This window comes from Primulina eburnea, chromosome 11 (genome assembly GCF_022965805.1).
Source record: "Primulina eburnea isolate SZY01 chromosome 11, ASM2296580v1, whole genome shotgun sequence".
Taxonomy (NCBI): domain Eukaryota; kingdom Viridiplantae; phylum Streptophyta; class Magnoliopsida; order Lamiales; family Gesneriaceae; genus Primulina; species Primulina eburnea.
The window spans coordinates 34,683,494-34,705,190 of record NC_133111.1 but is presented as its reverse complement, the minus strand read 5'-3'; the positions used below and the strand labels follow the sequence as shown (position 1 = coordinate 34,705,190).

The following is a 21,697-nucleotide window of genomic DNA, read 5'->3' as shown; positions in this document are numbered from 1 at the left end:
AAATTACCAAATAAATCAAGCCAAATTTTCGGATTCGTCATCCATGTGAGGGAAAGCGTGATTTGACTTTCCCTTTCTAAAGCGCGACTCTGCCAGTGTCATCTCCTCCTTCCCGCTCACGTGAACCGATATACAGAAAAAACAAAAAAAATTGCAACGTCCCTAACACCACCACCCAGCGTTAATGGCCGGCGGGCCGCTGACCTCCGATTTGGTAGACCCTCTGAGTGAACTTTACGGACCTTTGGTCTTCCCCCGAGCGATTAGGGCATCACTAGGCGATTCAGGGCCTATCGACTCCGAGGACTTAGATTCTATCAACGATTTTATGAAATCTCGGGTACTGTTAATGTTTTGCATTGTTTAGTTTATGCATTCTATTGACTAGTTGAATTGGGAGAGAAAATGTTTATATTATTCGATTATTTGAAGTCGTCAGCTAAAAGGCTTGCTTAATTTTTTTGTTCGGTGTGCGAATTTTATGCTTTTGAATGCTGATATTAGCATACGAAGATTAATTGTTTGACTATTTTTCTGTGTAAACTACTTTGCATTTACAATTTGTATTGATAAGATGAGATATGCAGAATCCGTTTACTTGCATTTTGATATTTCCTTCCCTCTGGGTTCAGTTCCATCGTATTACTAACTATTGTGGTGCGAACGACTGTGGCTTGGAGGAGAAATGTGCAGAAAGGATGAAAACATGACTACTTTGAATTTGCCGTAAATTTTGTGACTTCCACCTTGCTTGAAGTTGGTTTAGTTAGCTCATGATTTTTTTTGAGTGTTTTATTCGCAAATAGGGAATAAATATCGGTGCCTTGCTCTATATGTATATTAGGGCTTAAGGAGTCCGGAAAAGCTCATGATTGAGGCGAAGAGAATTGTGGACAGCAGAACAGCGATTTTGGACTCCAATCTGGCGAGCTTTGCTAAAAACGTAAACGTAAGTGATGCTGTTTCTAAAATGGGTAAGGACATGCCTCGAGATAGAAGGCAAGGTCTCAGCCTTGCTCGAAAACGAGCACCGTTTACTTTGAAGACAAGTCTCAGGTAAAGACTACAGTTTATGAGTTTTAATAACATAAGTTCTAAGAGACTCATTTGATTCATATGTGATTGACTAAATGGTAATTTTTCTACATTAACAGTCAGCCTGTAAGCCTGGAACCATCTTTGGACATTGATAAGCTCCAAGACCCAGATGAATTTTTTGATGCATACGAGAGGCTCGAAAGTAATTTTTTAAATGCTATTTCTCTAATAATTCCCATGTGCCGTGCATTTGTTTGGAAATCATGATATCATTATAAATCATTTCAGAGGCGAAAAAAGAAATACAAAAACAGTTGGGTAACAGTATGGACAATGTAAACGAGTTCAAACCATCAACAAAGCCACGCCTTCGTCGACAAGGAATCTTGGGGTATGCGTAGATTTTGTTACTCATCTTGATTGAGATGTTTTTATCATTGATTGAATATCTTAAGGAAACTTTTGACTTCAAAGTTTACAACTGCATGACTGGCAAATGATTCCGTGACAGGAAGTCATATCACTACAGGCACCGCTACCCATCAGTGTCTTTTGAAAATGATATGTTAATGTCCTCCCAAGAAGTAGTTGAGCAGCATGTGCCAAGTGTACCTAGAGACGAACCAGCAGAAAAGTTAATCACCCTCAATTCTAATCTAAATATTGATTCAGATGAAATTGAATCAGTTGGTGAGAAGATTTTATTGTAAACTCTTTCTTAATGTGAAAGAACATGATTGTGTTTCAGATGCCTCTGAAATCTTGCATCATTTAGTGATTATGTGTATAGTGCATTCTTTTTATTCACATATTATTGCATGCTTAATTTGGTTAACAGCATCAATGAGGAAGAAAGAGACTGAAGCGAACAGTTTGTTGGATGATTTGTTGTCATGTGATCTTAGAGATTTAGACGGGGGTGGGGCCTTGAATCTCTTGCAGGAGCGATTGAATATTAAACCTCTGGATCTAGACAGCCTTTCTATACCTGAACTTCATGATTTTCAAAGGATTAATAAATTTTCTGTCAGAGAAAGTGTGCAGAAGCCTCAAAAGACTTCTTTCGTCGTAGACAACGTGCTGAAAAATATCCGTGGGAAACAATCAATAAATCATGAGCATACAGCAACAGATCTAGTCAATCAAGTAGCTTTACCTACTCCTCCGAGAAGTTCCTGGGCATCTCTCTCTTTCCTGAAGAAGAGAATATTACAATCTAATCCCCTGAGAGATGCATTTTCTCCTCTAAATCTGGATCTTTCTGCTAGCCAAACAGCACATCATGTCGAGCCTACGGACATTCTAGATGAGCAGGTCGGTGCGACTACTGCTTCAAGGATATCCAGTGAGTTGGAGTTACATGTAGGGGTTGAGGTTACAGAACCCACAGATTCTAATATAGATCCACAGAAAGTGCTAGGTTGCTCTGATAATCTTCCACACCAGTTCAAAGACAAGAATTCAAGCATGGAAAGTGAAAAGGCTGGTAGTGTAGTGGACCAGTTGAAGCACTAGAGTACAACAACGTTGAGGAAACCATTAATGTAGAGCAATTGAATGACAGTAAGAATTCCTTCAGCATTATATTTTTCCCTATTTCATTATCTCTTTGTCGATACAAGTTAGCCAAGTGGAAATGTCAATGTGCATAGTACATGATGTTGGGTCACTTGAAGTAGGCATATACAAATTATTCTTAATAAGATCAGTCTTGAAACGAACTGCTTGGAATCAGTGTATACTTTCAAAACTCAACGCATAAGTGTTTTAACGCTCAACCGTTCTATTTTTGTGGACTTTCTTGGTGCTTATTTTCTAGTTTTTGTGTATATTGAAGATATTTTTGTTGAATTAATTTTACCGAACATTTCCATAAATTTAACCACAGTGGCGAAAAAGCCTTTCTAGAACATAATGAAGCAATGACGACATTGAAGATTAAAATAACCTTCTCTAGGCATGTATTTATTGAGAAAACCTAGTTTGGCGTATCCATTTTTGCTTTCTTTTCCCTTTTTTCTTGTCGAACATTCTGCATTTACTTGCAGGTTTTAAAATTAGAATGAAGGGGCTAGTTGATAATAATGAAATATATACAAAGTTGTTTACGAAACGGTTTCATTTGGCGTAATATCTGTTGGCTGCAAGCCTTAAATGGAGGAAAGTACTCTTTTTATAGTTATGAGTAGAGATAATATATATTTATAGAACTATTGACCTTTCTGGGAAAATGTTATTTTTAGCTTTTTTTATCTTTTTTTTTTCTTTCTGTACTAGAAAATGAAGGTAAAGATGCTTCAGCCATGGAGACACTTCTTTGATATAGAACAACTGCCCAAGGTCATCCACTTGGTTTATTATTTTATTCTTATTACTTGCTTGTGCTTTTTGATAGATTCAACTGAATTGTTATTACAAATATTTCTATTTCTTCAAGTCTTTTTTTGGTTCTATTGTCTGTTCCAACTTTCTCTCGGTTGAATACTATATACTGCATTGATGCTGTTATATGTGTGGATCAAAGGTGGAATTATATTCTTTATTGATCATATGAACTGTATCTGCTGGCGATTATCCTATTTCCTACTTTTCAAATACCAATATTCAACTGACAAGAAATCATTAGTATTAATATTAATAAAGTCTTTATAAAATAAATATCTATAATTGAAAAAGTTCCCTATTTAGAAATATTATCTTCTTTGAAGGAAATTCTTATACGTTTTCTTAATTCTACAACAATGTAATACCAAGTTTTTTTAAGCATTGATTACTGAAGGTTGATATCTGAACTAAAAGTTCTATATCTATTTTGTTCCATATCCACTTTGAAGTCTAAATGACATCCACTTTGTTGTTTTTAGCTAAGCGAATTTGTGATAGAGTTCACATTCTTTCCTTTTTCATATTGGACGTATGTTATATCCAGAGAATCACGCACAACAATTCCAGAAATAATAGAACAATAGAAAAATATTATATTGAATGAAGAAATGGAAATGCAGAGTTCATGAACTCGGTACAAGTTCTCTCCCTAGCCACTGCTAGTATTCACTCAACAAGAATATAACTGAATGCCTCTCTCTTCTCTTCTAACTGCTATGTAAATCCCTCCCCCCCTCTCTCACAACACGTGTTCCCCCTTTGTTCCTTCTTGTATACACATTTACTATTTTGGGTTTCTCATTGTTTATTTTACTTGGGCCTTTTGTTGTATCTGGGCCCAATGGACCTAAGTCTTCCTCAATTGAAGCTGGGCTCGTGACAATACCGGCTTTCTCAAAATTCGCCTTGTCCTCAAGGCGAAAATCAGGAAATTGCGTCTGGAAATCTTCAAAGTTTTCCCATGTCGCTTCATCTGCAGATCTTCCTTTCCATCCCACGAGAATCTGTTTACAGGGTTGTCCGGCTATCACTTTAGTTCTTCCTGCTAGAAGTCTGTCAGGCTCAAAGGTAGAGTGGAGATCAATGTCTATCTCCTCCGGTAGTTTGACCTCAATATCAGAGCTGCCGACTGCTCTTTTCAAGCATGACACATGAAAAATAGGATGCACCCTTGATCCTTCTGGCAGCTGCAAGCGGTAAGCCACTGACCCCACTTTCTTCTTGACCTTAAATGTCAGGGCCCGTGCACTTAATTAATATTTAATTACCACAAATAAAATCCAATACAACATAAAAACAACACCATACAGCTACACAGGGCATCTCCCTGGCAAATGTACCAAACTAGAATAATATATATATAAATATCTGGGAACTCTGACACAACCGACTGACTACTGGGTACCACTCGCTGACGCTCCACCAGACGCGTCAAAACCCCTGGAATGACCTGCTATGGCATCAAAAACAACCACAACATCAAAAGAAAACAGGGGTCGGACCCCAGTACGACAAACCAGTAAAATCACGACGTAAATAAAAGACATGTAATAATATCAAGTAAATGCAATGCTATGAGATGCATGAATGGTAACAACGGAACAATGGATACCAAAAGGAGTCCAAACGAATAGCATCATCAACAGTAACAGTGGCCACCCGTGCCAGGAATGCAGCATCAAATCGCCGCTCGTCCATGCACGTAGCATCGGGAATGCGAGTAGCTAAGTCGCTCGTCCCTAGCTGTCATCTGGGAATGTGGCTAATCCTAACCCACTCGTCCCTCTGATGACTCAAAATCTCAACAGAATCAACATAAATAGCCATCAAAGGAGTCAAGGACTCAATATGTTATGCCAACATAATTAATGCATGAATGCATCAAAATAAACATTCAATGCACATAATAGCAAACAACATTCACCGAATATTCTTACACGCCAATAAAAGCGTCATAATGATATAGGTTTGAGCGTACCTCAATTACAACTTACAATACCCCGGTAAATCTTAAAGGCTATCGAATGAAACTCGTCCAACAACCAAACCTACATTATAAATTCGCTATACACTTCAATACAATGCATACCAAACGACTAAAACAAATTAAACCGGCTCGGTTAACATTCGAAATCCGGGCAGCCTATTAAACCCATACAAATTCTGAAATTTCAAGCTTAATACCTCAATAAACGAAGCTTAAACACACAACGATGATCTTGCGAAAATGGCTCGCCAGAAAAGTCGTCGGAAACACTGTTCACGCCGGAAACCTTGCTAAAACCGAAACGAAGCTCACGCACAGTTGCTGGAAAAACAGGGCCGATCGAACTCGATAACTTCCGATACAAGGCAAGAAGGAAGCTAATATACCTGAGGAAGAAGATGGCTAGGTGCTGCACTAAAATTCCGGCTGCTAGAGACGCTACGCGTAGACGGCAGAAAACAGCAAGAAGGCGAGGAGCAAGGCTGGGGGAAGAGCTTCTGGATTGAGCGATCTTATTTCTGATTTCTCAAATGGGTTTGGGTAATTTATTTAAATGGAAATGGGCTGGGCCAAAGTTATTGGGCCTCACATTCTCCCCCACTAAATAAAAGATTTCGTCCTCGAAATCTAACAAACACAACACTGATATCCACAACATTACATCTGATAATACATAGGAAATTTAGAATACATCGCGTAATTCATTGCATTCTCAAACAAATGAGGCCATTCTTGTCGCATCTTTGCTTCTAATTCCCATGTAGATTCTTCTCTTCCATGTCTACTCCTACTGTACCAAAACTAGTGGAATCGTCTTGCTCCTGAGCTGTCTTTCCTTGCGGTCCACAATTTGCACAGGATGTTCAACATAGCTAAGAGAATTATCTAACTCCACATCCTCGACATTCAAGATATGAGACGGATCTGGCTCATACTTCCGCAACATAGATACATGGAACACATTATGTATCAAAGACAAACCCTGCGGCAAATCCAAACGATAAGCCAATATGCCATTACCGATCGTATACGGACCAATAAAACGCGGAGCTAACTTCCCTTTATGTCCAAATCTCATGGTACCTCGGAAAGGTGACACTTTCAAGAAAACATAATCGCCCACTTGGAACTCTAAAGGTCTACGCCTTTTATTAGCATAACTGGCTTGACGATCCTGGGCTGCTTTCATTCTTTTTCTAATCATTTCAACTTTATCTTTCATTTCTTGAATAAATTCTGGTTTTGACATCTGTCTTTCTCCTACATCTTCCCAACATATCGGTGATCTGCACTTTCTTCCATACAAAGCTTCAAATGGTGCCATACCGATCGTTGCTTGGAAACTATTATTGTAAGAGAATTCAACCAAAGACAATGATTCTTGCCAACCACCTTTGAAATCCATCACTACTGCTCGTAACATATCCTATAGAGTCTGGATGGTCCTTCTGACTGACCATCTGTCTGCGGGTGATAGGCAGTGCTCATAGCCAACTTTGAACCCAAAGCTGATTGCAAACTTCCCCAAAACTTCGAAGCAAATCTTAGATCACGATCAGATACTATGGTTACTGGCACACCATGCAATCTCACTATATGATCAATGTACAATTTCGCCATTTTCATATAAGTACAAGTACGATCATACGGAATAAAATGAGCTGATTTAGACAATCTATCAACAATCACCCAAATCGCATCACAACCACGATTAGAACGAGGCAAATGAGTCCAAGAGAAAGGAAAGCTTGTAGAGGGTCAACCATTCAAGAGGCAAGTTGTTTAGAACTTGATTGGAGCCAATAATCAATTTTGAGATTGATACGTTAAACATTTAGCCACAAAATGAGAAATATCTTTCTTCATACCTTCCCACCAATAATGAGCTCTCAAGGTATGATACATTTTTCGAATTCCTGGGTGAATACTGTGTCGACTACAATGTGCTTCCCTTAGTATGGCTTCTTTCAGATCTATCAAATTAGGAACCACAAGTCTACCATTAAAGCGCTGACTATCATCTGAAGCAACACTAAACTTTTCTGTCTGACCTGTTCGAGACAGTTCTTTCAATCTATGAATATGCGGATCGGTCTTCTGTGCTGCTTTGATTCTGGATAAAATCTGTGGCTCGACTTGAATAGATGACACTATAAAGTAGTCTCCACTGATCTGATAAGTCCATCCTGAAGTTCCCAAGTGCTCGTGAACTTTAGAGATAGTCAAAGATGTCAGCATAGCATTCTGAACTTTCCTGCTGAGAGCATCTGCAACAAGATTCATTCGACCTGGTTGATACTGAATCTCACAGTCAAAGTCTTTAAGTAACTCCATCCATCGACGCTGTCTCATGTTCAAGTCAGGCTGTGAGAAAAGATATTTAAGACTCTTGTGATCCGAATAAATCACAAACTGCTCACCGTACAGATAATGACGCCATAACTTCAATGCAAACACAATGGCAGCCAACTCTAAGTCATGCACTGGATATCGTGTCTCATGCGGCTTCAACTGACGAGAAGCATATGCAATCACTCGCCCATTTTGCATTAAAACACAACCAAGTCCATTTAGAGATGCATCTGAACAAACAACATATCCACCTGAGCCTGATGGTAAAGCTAGCACTGGAGCTGATGTCAACTTTTCCTTCAAAGTCTGAAAACTCGACTCACATTCATCAGTCCACACAAAACGTCGATCTTTTTGCGTTAATTGAGTCATAGGCCTTGCTATAATAGAAAATCCTTCAATGAAACGGCTGTAATATCCTGCCAATCCCAAGAAGCTGCGAATATCGGAAATATTCGTCGGTGTTGGCCAATTGATAACAGCTTCCACTTTACTAGGATCTACTGATACTCCTTGAGCTGATATAACATGACCCAAAAATACAACTCTGTCCAGCCAGAATTCACATTTAGAAAATTTTGCATACAATTGCGCTGCTCTGAGTGTCTGGAGGACCAACCTTAAATGTTCTCGATGCTCCTTCCTCGTTTTCGAATAAATCAGAATGTCATCTATGAAGACAATAACAAATCTGTCTATAAATTCCCGAAAAACACGATTCATCAAATCCATAAAAACTGCAGGAGCATTGGTCAATCCAAAAGGCATAACTAGAAATTCATAATGCCCATAACGCGTTCGAAATGCTGTCATCGGCACATCTTCCTCTCGAACTCGGAGCTGATGGTAGCCAGAACGAAGATCAATCTTTGAATAAACTGACGTACCTTGCAACTGATCAAACAAGTCATCGATACGCGGCAGAGGATATTTATTCTTCACAGTAGCTTTGTTCAACTGCCTGTAATCAATGCACATTCTCATCGTTCCGTCTTTCTTCTTTACAAACAATACCGGAGCTCCCCAAGGAGACATACTTGGTCTAATATAGCCTTTTTCCAGTAAGTCCTGTAATTGCTCTTTGAGTTCTTTCAATTCCGCTGGAGCCAAACGGTATGGTGCTCTCGAAATAGGATTTGTCCCGAACACCAACTCAATGCTAAAATCAATTTCCCTCTGGGGTGGAAATCCAGGAATTTCATCGGGAAATACATCAGGGAATTCCTTGACAACAGGAATATCTGAAACTTCCAATCTTTTTCCCTGAGTCGCGTCGACTGCATAGATCATGAATCCTTCATGCCCTGTTGACAAAAGTCTGAACATTTCCATTGCTGACACTAATGGAATACGTGATTGCGAATCACTACCGTAAAAATTCCATTTACTGCCATAATACGGTCTGAATCTGATAACTCCATGGAAACAATCAACGGTAGCTCGATAATTAGACAAAGTATCCATTCCCAGAATACAGTCAAAGTCAGACATATCTAGCTTGATGAGATTGGTAATCATAATATTGTCATCGAATCTAATCACACAATTTAGAATTATCTCATGGGACATCAAACATACACCGGCAGGAGTAGAAACTGACACAGTATCTATCAACGGAGTAGTAGCAATCTCATGCTCATCAACAAATACAACAGATACAAAAGAATGAGATGCTCCTGTGTCTATAAGTATGCGAGCAGGATGATTAAAAATAAGGCAGATACCTGCGATAACTCCGCCCGGTGCGTCTTGAACTTGATCCTGGGTTAGAGCATGAAATCGAGCCTGCTGTGGCCCTGGGAAACGTTGCTGAATCGGACCTCTAGGCCGAGGATAGCTAGATTGCTGAAAAGACTGAGTCGGAACAAAAGGCCTAGTTGCTTGTCCTCTAAAACCTTGACCAAACTGAGGTTGCTGAAATTGTTGTCTTGCTGCATTCGGACATACTCTAGCATATTGTCCAACTTGCCCACAAATATTACAAGATCCCTAAACTCCCGTACACTGAGTACTGAAATGCTTACCATCACAACGATCACAAAATACTCCAACTGGTGACCCAACTGAACTTCCACGCTGACTGCCAGAACTAGAAGAACTGCTACGAGTTTGTTTCTTGAATTGTTTTCCTTTGGCCTTAAAATTGTGCTGCTTTGGTTGCTGATAAGGCTGCGAAGGCTGATACGGCAGTAAAGATGGGTATAGTGGTGCCCCCACTGGCATCGGCACATTGCCTCCGAAACTCTGAGGAAAACCTGGATGAACTGACTGTGGTTCTGCCAAAAGTAGACTTGCCTCCACATTCTTGGCTTTCTCAACAGCATCGGCGTAATTAACAGGCGCTCCAGCTACTACCAAAGTGCAAATGGTTCGATTCAATCCTTGCATAAAATGCGATAGCTTGTTCCGATCACTACTAGCAACATGAGGAACATAGGCAAGAAGCGCTGAGAATTGAGAGGCATACTCCACAACAGTCATATTACCTTGAGTCAATCTATTGAACTCAGCTTCCTTGGCCGAATAGTATGAAGGCGGTGAATGCTCTCGAGCAAACTGAGCGCAAAACACATCCCAAGTAACTCTTTCACCCGATTCCTTCAAAGCTTCCTCAGTAGTTTCCCACCACAACTGAGCTCGGTCCTTTAATTGACAAATGGCCAACTTAAGCTGCAAATCAGGGGTGTACTCCAACATATTAAACAAGCGCTTCATACTTTTTAACCACGCTATAGCTTTCTCACCATCTTCATTCCCAAAGAATCGAGGAGGACGCATAATCTGAAATCGAGATATCACAAGTTCCATTTCACCCATTCCTCTCGTCAACTGATCCACTTCACGGTCAACATTAACATTTCGTGCTTCACCCCGAGGACGACGACCTCGTCTTCCCCAGTCAGTCTCGTTCAGTCCTCTAACGTTAGGAGCTTCAGACTCCTGAACAACTTCCTTTCCTTTTCTACTCTTCCGACCAGGTGCCATCTACAAGACACATGTATTTAATCCACAGGCAGAAACAAATAATCGGTTGAGTATAAAAGCATAAACTTAAACAAATACACTCTAGTCATGCTGATACAATTAATTCAAAACATAAAAGCAAGCAAGAGCAAATAATCAAGCACTTGCAAAATCATTTTATTTGTGTCTAAACTCGAGTGTCCTAGACTCTAATTCGAGCGTATCCCAGTTACGCTCTGATACTAAACTGTCAGGGCCCGTGCACTTAATTAATATTTAATTACCACAAATAAAATCCAATACAACATAAAAACAACACCATACAGCTACGCAGGGCATCTCCCTGGCAAATGTACCAAACCAGAATAATATATATATAAATATCTGGGAACTCTGACACAACCGACTGACTACTGGGTACCACTCGCTGACGCTCCACCAGACGCGTCAAAACCCCTGGAATGACCTGCTATGGCATCAAAAACAACCACAACATCAAAAGAAAACAGGGGTCGGACCCCAGTACGACAAACCAGTAAAATCACGACGTAAATAAAAGACGTGTAATAATATCAAGTAAATGCAATGCTATGAGATGCATGAATGGTAACAACGGAACAATGGATACCAAAAGGAGTCCAAACGAATAACATCATCAACAGTAACAGTGGCCACCCGTGCCAGGAATGCAGCATCAAATCGCCGCTCGTCCATGCACGTAGCATCGGGAATGCGAGTAGCTAAGTCGCTCGTCCCTAGCTGTCATCTGGGAATGTGGCTAATCCTAACCCACTCGTCCCTCTGATGACTCAAAATCTCAACAGAATCAACATAAATAGCCGTCAAAGGAGTCAAGGCTCAATATGTTATGCCAACATAATTAATGCATAAATGCATCAAAATAAACATTCAATGCACATAATAACAAACAACATTCACCGAATATTCTTACACGCCAATAAAAGCGTCATAATGATATAGGTTTGAGCGTACCTCAATTACAACTTACAATACCCCGGTAAATCTTAAAGGCTATCGAATGAGACTCGTCCAACAACCAAACCTACAATATAAATTCGCTATACACTTCAATACAATGCATACCAAACGACTAAAACAAATTAAACCGGCTCGGTTAACATTCGAAATCCGGGCAGCCTATTAAACCCATACAAATTCTGAAATTTCAAGCTTAATACCTCAATAAACGAAGCTTAAACACACAGCGATGATCTTGCGAAAATGGCTCGCCAGAAAAGTCGTCGGAAACACTGTTCACGCCGGAAACCTTGCTAAAACCGAAACGAAGCTCACGCACAGTTGCTGGAAAACAGGGCCGATCGAACTCGATAACTTCCGATACAAGGCAAGAAGGAAGCTAATATACCTGAGGAAGAAGATGGCTAGGTGCTGCACTAAAATTCCGGCTGCTAGAGACGCTACGCGAAGACGGCAGAAAACAGCAAGAAGGCGACGAGCAAGGCTGGGGGAAGAGCTTCTGGATTGAGCGATCTTATTTCTGATTTCTCAAATGGGTTTGGGTAATTTATTTAAATGGAAATGGGCTGGGCCAAAGTTATTGGGCCTCACATTAACGGCCCATAGAATCTGTTGGATAGCTTCTGTACAACTCGGGAGCAAACTGAATTCTGCCTATGCAGGACGCAACTTCAAATATACCATGTCCCCTTCCTGAAAGTGCACTTCTCTTCTTTTCTTGTTAGCATACTTTGTCATGTGTTGCTGGGCTCTTTCAAGGTTATACCTGAGCTGCCTTTAAAGCTCATCTCGATCTCCCAAAGCTTGTGCTACTGCGGCTACCCTGTGTTTCCCCCGGAATAAACCTCACAATACTTGGTGGTTTGTGGCCAGTATACCACTTCAAACGGAGTCATCCTTGCAGACGTTTGATAGGAAGTATTGTACCAGTACTCAGCCCAATGCAGCCACTGAGCCCACCCTTTTGGTTGCTCTGAACAGAAGCATCGTAAGTAGGTTTCAACGCACTTATTCAACGCTTCCATCTGCCCATCAGTCTCTGGGTGATACGCGCTGCTCATTTTCAGTACAGTCCCCTGGAGTCTGAAAAGTTCTGACCAAAAAAGACTCATAAACACAGCGTCCCTGTCACTCACAATCGTCTTAGGAACCCCGCGTAACTTCACAATCTGTTTGACAAACACCTCCGCCACTGTACTTGCTTTGTAGGGATGTTTCAAAAGCAAAAAATGCCCATACTTGGACAGCCTATCAATGACCACTAGTATCACATCATACCCTTGTGACTTTGGAAGCCCTGTAATAAAATCCATTGCCAAGTCTTCCCAAATTACTTCTGGTAGAGCCAGCAGGCTGTAGTAATCCCGTAGGTTTGGTGGCCTCGTATTTCTGTTGTTGACAGGTTGTACACTTCGCCACAAACTCACTTATATCGTTCTTCATTCCCTTCCAATAGAAATTGTTGGCCACTCTTTTATACGTGCGCAACGCCCCAGCATGACCACCCATTGGGGTGTTATGGAACTCACTTAGCAACATGGGAACCCATTTCGAGAACTGCGGAACCACTAACCTGTCTTTGTGCAACAGACACCCGTTGACTAATGTGTAATGATTGCTGTCCTCATCCCCCGCTTGAATGTTTTCAATGACCTTTCTCAACGCTTGATCCTCCCCAACTGCTTTATTCAGCTCATCTATCTCAATCCATTCTGCCCTTGTTATGGCCATCAAATCACCTCTGTCCTCCCTTCGTGATAGAGCATCAGCTGCCCCATTATCTATCCCCGCTTTATGTTTAATTTCAAACTCATAACCAAGTAGCTTGGCCAACCAATATTGTTGGTCAGGTGTGGTAATGCGCTGCTGCAAGAGGCCTCTTAGAGGCTTATGATCCGTGATCACTGTGAATTTGCGCCCCAGAAGATAATGGCGCCAATGTTGTACTGCGGAGACCAAGGCCATTAATTCTCGTTCATAGGTGGACTTGGTTAAGGCCTTACCTGCCAGGGCTTTGCTGTAGTAGGCAATGGGTTTGCCTGCTTGAGCCAACACCGCCCCTAGCCCCGTCCCTGATGCATCACATTCTACTGTAAATTCCATGCTAAAATCGGGCATGTTCAGGACAGGTGCTGTGCTAAGCGCCTCCTGAAGCTTGACAAAAGCCCTTTCTGCCGTGGCATTCCAGGAAAAATTATCCTTCTTCAACTGATCAGTGAGTGGCTTAGCAATCTTCCCATAATCCCTAATGAATCTTCTGTAATATCCGGTCAATCCCAGAAATCCCCTCAAGCCTCGGGTATTCTTGGGTCTCGGCCAGTGAGCAACACTGTCTATTTTTTCGGGGTCCACCATTACTCCATGGCCAGAGATAATGTGTCCCAAGTATCCTACTTGCTTCAACCCGAATTGGCACTTCTTTTTATTTAAAACCAGATGGTTGCGCAGCAATACCTCGAGCACGGTCTGAACCTGCCTCAAGTGTTCTTCCCACTCCTTGCTGTAAATCAATATATCATCAAAAAAAACCAGAACAAATTTCCTGAGATAGAGTCGAAATACCTCATTCATCGTGGCTTGGAAGGTGGCCGGGGCGTTCTTTAACCCAAAGGGCATTACCACAAATTCAAAATGCCCGTCGTGAGTTCGAAACGCTGTCTTAGGGATGTCCTCCGGCCTTACCCGAATCTGATGATACCCGATCTGAGATCTAACTTCGAGAAGTACTTCGCACCGTGCAACTCATCAAACAACTCCTCAACTACTGGGATAGGGTATTTATCAGATATGGTGATCTCGTTCAAAGCCCTATAGTCCACACAGAACCGCCAACTGCCGTCTTTCTTCTTGACCAAAATCACAGGGCTAGAATACGGGCTGCCACTAGGTTGTATGACACCCGATTTGAGCATCTCCCGCACCATTCGTTCTATCTCATCTTTCTGGTGATGGGCGTATCGATAGGGCCGCACTGACACAGGGCCGCACCTCTCCTTGATGTTAATGACATGATCTTGTAGTCGGCGGGGAGGTAATTCTGTGGGTTCTTGGAACACCTCTCCATATTCAGAGAGGATGGTGCCAATTCCCCCATGGGTTCCCTCTTGCTCGGTATTCAGCTGGTGCAGTTCATTGTCTTTCCACTTCAATAGCACCGCCCCACTGAATTCAACCCCTCTCAACTTAGCAATCGATTTAAAGGACACCACGGCTCTACAGAGTGTCGGGTCTCCTTTCAACACCACCAGCTGCCCCTGCCACGTAAAGCGCATTTCCATATTGGCCCAATTCAGCATGACATCTCCTAACGTTCGAAGCCAGTCAACTCCCAGAATGAGGTCAAGTTCACCCAATTCAAATACATATCCCTCAATTAGAATCTTGCAGAGCCCCAAGTCTACTTCCACTCCCTTACACAATCCCTGACACGCAACTCGGCCCCCATCTCCCAGACATACACAAAACCTCACTTCCTCATCCGCCATAATTCCCAAATCGGTGATCAACTGTCTCGAGATGAAGTTGTGGCTCGCACCACTGTTAACCATCACTACCACTCCCCTTGCCGATATCTTTGCTTTCATTTTTAATGTTTGTGGCTGATTAATTCCGCTCACCGAATACAATGGTAGTTCCAGAGTATTGTACTCAGTGATTGGAACGCTCGGCCATGCTTCTACCTCTCCCTCCATACCGCAACTCTCCCTTCCCGCTGCCTCCTGCTCTTCCTCTCCTTCTCCCCCATCCTCCTCAGCGAGAACAGTCACTCTCAAGCTCTTGTCCGCACACTTGTGTAATGGGTGATATGGCTCCCCACACTTGAAGCACAACCCCTTCTCTCTCCTGTGCAAATATTCTTGGTGCGATATAATTCTGCCTTCACGATTTCTCGGTGCCGGGGATTTTATGGTACCCCCACCGTTCCCACTTGATGTTGATCGCGACCCCCCTCCATAATTTGTCGGAGCGAAAGGCCTGTGCTGATACCCTTCTTTTGGACCCGTCGTTCTCGCGACAACACGCGATTGCGGATTACCAGTAGGGAAGTCCTTTTCAGTGGATTGGGCCGGGGTAGTCCAATTCACATTAAAGGGCCCTTTCTGTTCCAAACCCTGGCCAAGCCCAAATCGGCTTCTACCACGATCCATCACCCTCCCAAACAACTCAACTTCCAACCCTCTTGCCAGAAGCATCGCACGATCCACCGTCCTTGGATTGTGAACAATCATTCTCCTCCGAATTTCTTCCCGCAGCCCACTCATAAAGTAACCCAGACATTGGTCTTCCTGAACGTCTCCAATCTGGGCAACCAACACCTCAAAGCGCTCAATATAGGCCATCGATCGGTTGTTGTCCCTATTTCAATGAAGCCATCAGCTCAAATGGATTAGCCTCATACCCTCCGTACCTCTTGATTAATTCTTCAGCAAACCGATCCCAGCTCATGTTGGGGATTCTCATCTTCATCCAGCGGAACCAATGAACTGTGGCTCCCTGCATACAAATGTAAGCCAATTTGAGCCTACATTCAATCGGGGTGTCATGCACATCGAAATATTGCTCTACTTTCCCTAGCCAACCCATCGGATCTTCTCCTTCAAACGTAGGTAATTCAATCCTCCTCAAGGCTATCCTCATTTCTTCGGTGATCACTTCACGTCCTTCTCTTTCTAAGGCACCTGCACTCTCCTCCTTCTTTGGTGTGCCAAACGGACCGTGCGTAGCGTCCCCTCCTTGTTTTTTTATCAACTGCTCCATCAACATTCCCAGCTCACTGAGGCTGCCGAGAGTTTGATCGAGCTTCTCTAACCGTCCGTGCACTTGTACCATGCTCTCCTGCAACGCATTGACAGATCGTTCCATGGTTTCCAATTTGGCATCACTTCTGGTGCTGGCCATCGTCTTAGTTCGTCCCTCGTATCCGGCAGGTCGGACCAATGTTTTATCCAGAGAATCACGCACAACATTTCCAGAAATAATAGAACAATAGAAAATTATATTGAATGAAGAAATGGAAATGCAGAGTTCATGAACTCGGTACAAGTTCTCTCCCTAGCCACTGCTAGTATTCACTCAACAAGAATATAACTGAATGCCTCTCTCCTCTCTTCTAACTGCTATGTAAATCCCTCCCCCCCTCTCTCACAACACGTGTTCCCCCTTTGTTCCTTCTTGTATACACATTTACTATTTTGGGTTTCTCATTGTTTATTTTACTTGGGCCTTTTGTTGTATCTGGGCCCAATGGACCTAAGTCTTCCTCAATTGAAGCTAGGCTCGTGACAATGTATCATGCTATAGTTTCAGGATTTTATTTGCTCATAAACTCTTGACTGATTAAACATCTTTTTATTCGTGCTATTAAAATTACAGGTACGTCAAAAGAAGTTTCTAAGGAGAAAAAGAGAAGCTGATGATGAACTTATTAGAAAGGAACCGAGAAAAAGTCTGGCAGGTGTTTATACATTCAGATATTAGAAAACATACTTGTATGCTTGTTATTGTTTGCTTCTTATGATGTATATGTAGATGCAGAGTCTGGTACACCACTTGGAACTGAAGCACAGAGAAAAAAAAGAATTAAGGTGAGATCCTTGGAGTATGGGAAAGGTGAAAAAAGTGTATCTGGACATTTGAAAGATGGTGAGTATCAAATGCTTTTTCAGATGCCTACTTATCCACACAATATGTCTTGTTTTGAATCATGGCCTTAGTTCAGTTGCATGATCACATGCATTCGTTTAAATAAAATTTTGTCAAAATCCGTTTAATTTAAACTTAAACGAATGTAAATATTGACTGTTTGTTAACTTTGCAAAAAAAATAAATGATCTTTTCTATTAAGAAATATAATATAGTAGTAGAGATGCTTGAATATTTATGTTTATATTTTGTTGAATATCGATTATCGAATAAGTATTATAATTAATGATTTGTGGTGATGAATAATATAGTTAACAATATAAGAAGAAGTAGGTAGTGTGCATGGTAGGAGGGGCGAACAATGCAATCAATAATTTGGTGGTTTAAGTCATGTTTCCTATCAAAAAAGAAAAAATAATTTGATGGTTTAAGTGGAATCTACTATTGTTAAAGAGTTAAAGTGGACATAACCCATCGTTGAATCTATTTTACTAAATTATCCCATAAATTACAGAACTAGATGGCACCAAATGTTGTATAACCAATCTAACACTATATGCTTTTTGGAATTCCGTGGAGAACAGGGGCTTTGAAAAATTTGTAAATCTGAGTCCGACTCTTGCCCACTCCAATGTTAATAGTTGTCCATTTTATTCATCCATTCGTGCCGGTGATCTATGGCTGTTTTCCGTATATATGTTTTGAACTTCGTTTTAGATCCAAAGTTACATTCATGTAGCAAGTGATATATTTATAGCTGTTCATCACATATTATTAGAAAGATCGAAACAGGCATAAAAGAGTTTAAGACATTAGCATCTTTAGTGTATTCTATCTCCCGATTAACAAATTCTTTTTCCTACTTCATCATGATCTCTTTTGAGGCTTAAGGAGCCTCTTCATTTTGCTTACTTAATTTTTACTTGGACCTCCTATACGGTTGTGTCTACTGAGGCAGCCTATGCCAAGATTGTTAGTTTTATCTGTTTCCTTTCCTAATGTCAAATTCCTCATCTTATTGGATGTTATGAAATAAAATAAAGGGCCTTGCTAAAAATGATGGCAACATACACTGAACTGTCTATCTAAATTCTTTAAGGTGGGGGTATTTTTTGAGTGCTGCGTGCAAGAAATGGCAGAAAGTATTCTTTGTGTACTTTGTTTTTGTATGTAGAACTTTTCACTTTATATTTTTTGGTGGACCAAGGTTATATTATTTGCTTTATATTTCCCTTTTTGGCAGATCAATCAAATCTTTCTGCATGTGAAGATGAAGCTACCCATGCTCCAGCTAGTGACGGACAACTCAATGCAGAAGAACAGCTTGAGGTCATCCATGTTTGTTATATTTCTGATTGTTTCTGGTTTGTGCTTTCATACTGATTCAAAAGACCACCTGTTTGTAGTACTGAATTTAATTTGTATATGTACATCTACATTATTTACAAATTAGCAGCTTCAAAACATGTAAACATTATTGTTTTTTATTCTTGTTTTAGTTGTTTTATAATCTGTTATATATTTTGTTACAGTGGCAATGGTAACACTCTATTATAGCTATTTTTTTATTTGAACTTCAATTATCATTGCATAATGACAGTTGTTATTTCTGGTAAGTGGTACCAACTGTTGATACTTTAAAGACCTCAAAAAAAAATAAAAATTCTAGGTACACCAAACCAAGCTGCGGAGGCGGAAAAGAGAAACTGCTGATGAATGTCTTAGAAAGTTGCATCCACTGAGAAAAAGTCTTGCAGGTGTTTAAGGTTTCATCTATTGGAAGCATACTTGTCTGGTCATTATCTTTTGCCTCTAATTATGTTTATACCGATGCAGGCGATGCTACAGAATCTGGTACGTCATTTGAAAATGGAGTTCGAAGAAGCAAAAGATTTAAGATGAGACCTCTGGAGTTCTGGAAAGGAGAAAGATTCTTATATGGACGGGTGAATGGGAGTGAGTACTACATATGCTTTAAAATGCTTATGCATGCAAATAATTACTCCTTATTTGTACTTGTAAACCAGCGATTTTCACAAAGATAGTTATAGTGAAAATTCCCTTTTGGATATTATATTTTTTTCAATCTCTGCCATTGACTTTGGTTTAATTTAGACTGGGATCTTGCCTTTTTATTTCATCAAGGGACAGAGGAACTTGAGAAAATCTAGTATTCATTGGAGTCCAAAAATGCTTCACGAAATTTTTAGTAGCACATGGTCTGAAGCAAAGAAACCTCTCATTATCTTCCCACTTTAATTGGATAAATATGTTTTTTGACACCTATAGTGAATACAAATGCATCCTTTGAGCCCATGTTTGTAGCAAGTTGCTATGCATTCTTATTTTTACTTGTAACCATCAATTTTTGCAAAGATAGTTATAGTGAAAATTCCCTTTTGGATATTATTTTTTTTTTTCTATCTCTATCATTGACTTTGATTTAATTTAGACTGGGATTATTTCATCAAGGGACCGAGGAACTTGAGTATGAATCTCGTATTCGTTAGAGAACCAAAATGCTTCACGAAATTTTTAGTAGCAAGTCGCCTGAAGCAAAGAAACCTCTCATTATCTTCCCACTTTAATTGTATAAATATGTTATTTGATACCTATAGCGAATACAAATGCATCCTTTGAGCCCATGTTTATGGTAAGTTTCTTCTTTTAAAGCCATTGTCTGCAACTGACATGATCTTTGAACTTTGTTATCCTAATATGGGGTTGTTCTGACCTCTTAGGTGACATTTTCTGATGCGACTTATTTTCCTGTCATAGGCAAGAAGTTATTAGGAGTGAAGTATATTTCTCCAGGAAAAAACGACGGAAACTTGAAGGTGAAGCCGCTTATCTTGTCTAATTCTCCAGAATATGAGGATCTTCTTGAGTTAGCTGCTCGACATTGAATCTGCTTACCATCTAAGTTGGTTCTACGCTTCACATCTTGTTTCCCAGGATTTTCTGTCTTACTTTTTGTATGAAAATATGAATAAAAAGAATCGGTTACCTAAATTTATGAAATTTCAGTTTGTTAGCGTACTCTTTTTTTGTATGAAAACTGATAAACTTGAATTCTTGATCAAGTTTATTGCGAATGTTGAATTTAAGTGGTTCTCATCCGGTGTATATCAGTTCGATTCGGATGGTTTCAGTTTCGTGGGAGTAAAAAGCATCTGATCTATTTATTTTATTTATCGGGACTGAATAAACTGTAGCTCCGTTTTGATGATTTAAACTGCTTGTCAAATCGCATATTTCCATTTTTCTTCGAAATTAAAACCAGTTTTTTTAATATCATTGGCTTTCGAAATTTCCAATTTTTGTAGTTTGATTACTTATATGATATTTTCCTTATAAATATATTGCTGATTTCAATATTATAGGTTATGAAAATGAAAAAAAAGCAGCACCACATTCGAAAACTAAACAAAAATGACGATCTGTGAAACAAACATTTCTCCACTTGATCTGTGAAACCAAGCTTCAAAAAATGAAATCGGGTTTGTAATAATCGGGCAAGAGATTCTGTAAAAGTTCGTCGTAGGAAATAAGTCGGAACAATGATGAGTTTCGATTAATCCAGCTTTTATTATTATTTTATTTCAAAATTATGCTTGTTCAAAGTTGGTTTACTCACTTTATTGAATTCAGAATTTCACAGCTAAATACATATTTCAGATGAAAAAAATTCTAATTGCTCAACGGATATCATATTTTATATTAAAACTTTGTACTAAAAAAGAAAACAATCCATATCCATATCCATGGGTACGTTTGATACGTGAGACATGATAAAAAAAATGATGTATTATCAAAGTGGGGCGCTTGTTCCGTTCTCTCTCCAAAACCAGAACAATGCAAGAAGTTAGCTCCAATCACTGCAGTTAAGTAGTATCACGACTTGGTAGAGATAAGACTTGACAACCTTGAGACACATATGACCAACATGAGTGCTACCTTGAAAATTCTTGAATCACAAATTGGTAAGATAACTAGTCAGTTCACACCTCAATCATCTGGAGCAGTGTCAACGCTATCTTTGTACAACTTGAAAATATAAGATACAACATGTGAAAATATAAAAGATAGAGGAGCAAGAGGAGAAGGTTGAATCTACACAAAACCCACCAAACTATGTCGACTGGACTCCAAGCAACGGAAGTGAAAGTAAGAAAGGTAAGGAAGATGATTTATATATTTTTGTTGATATTTATAATTTTCTTTTTCCCTAAAGATTTAGGCAATTAAGCTTTGATTTTCAATTTATAACGTTTCTTGAAAAGTTCAAGAAATTGCATATTAATATCCAGTTTACAGATGTCTTTGCTC

General features: G+C 40.1%; 1 protein-coding gene and 1 long non-coding RNA gene across 3 annotated transcripts; one reads left to right on the top strand and one right to left on the bottom strand.

The window, feature by feature from the left end:
- Positions 1–55: 55 nt before the first annotated feature.
- LOC140805249 (centromere protein C-like) lies at positions 56–20,409 on the top strand. Of its 2 annotated transcripts, none has more exons than XM_073161499.1 (8): positions 56–340; positions 845–1,056; positions 1,155–1,240; positions 1,327–1,429; positions 1,550–1,728; positions 1,877–2,601; positions 3,316–3,378; positions 17,099–17,166. In XM_073161499.1, exons 1-6 carry the CDS (start codon positions 185–187, stop codon positions 2,551–2,553), a joined length of 1,413 nt encoding a protein of 470 aa, XP_073017600.1. In that variant the 5' UTR covers positions 56–184; the 3' UTR covers positions 2,554–2,601; positions 3,316–3,378; positions 17,099–17,166. The 2 variants fall into 2 exon arrangements, with proteins under 2 accessions (XP_073017600.1, XP_073017601.1); XM_073161500.1 differs by lacking the exons at positions 56–340; positions 845–1,056; positions 1,155–1,240; positions 1,327–1,429; positions 1,550–1,728 and adding exons at positions 17,255–17,368; positions 18,612–18,697; positions 19,038–19,125; positions 19,205–19,324; positions 20,147–20,409 and having other exon boundaries at positions 2,465–2,601; positions 17,099–17,180.
- LOC140805250 (uncharacterized) lies at positions 4,650–5,801 on the bottom strand. Its single transcript, XR_012112298.1, has 3 exons — positions 5,608–5,801; positions 5,402–5,471; positions 4,650–4,873 (listed from the first exon to the last, which is right to left on the bottom strand). It is a non-coding gene; the product is annotated as an uncharacterized lncRNA (long non-coding RNA).
- Positions 20,410–21,697: the final 1,288 nt, after the last annotated feature.

Coding starts and splice junctions, on each gene's coding strand:
- LOC140805249 (XM_073161499.1), top strand. CDS start 185: ATGGCCGGCGGGCCGCTGACCTCCGATTTGGTAGACCCTCTGAGTGAA. Junction 341..844: donor ACGATTTTATGAAATCTCGG/GTACTGTTAATG, acceptor TATGTATATTAG/GGCTTAAGGAGTCCGGAAAA. Junction 1,057..1,154: donor ACTTTGAAGACAAGTCTCAG/GTAAAGACTACA, acceptor CTACATTAACAG/TCAGCCTGTAAGCCTGGAAC.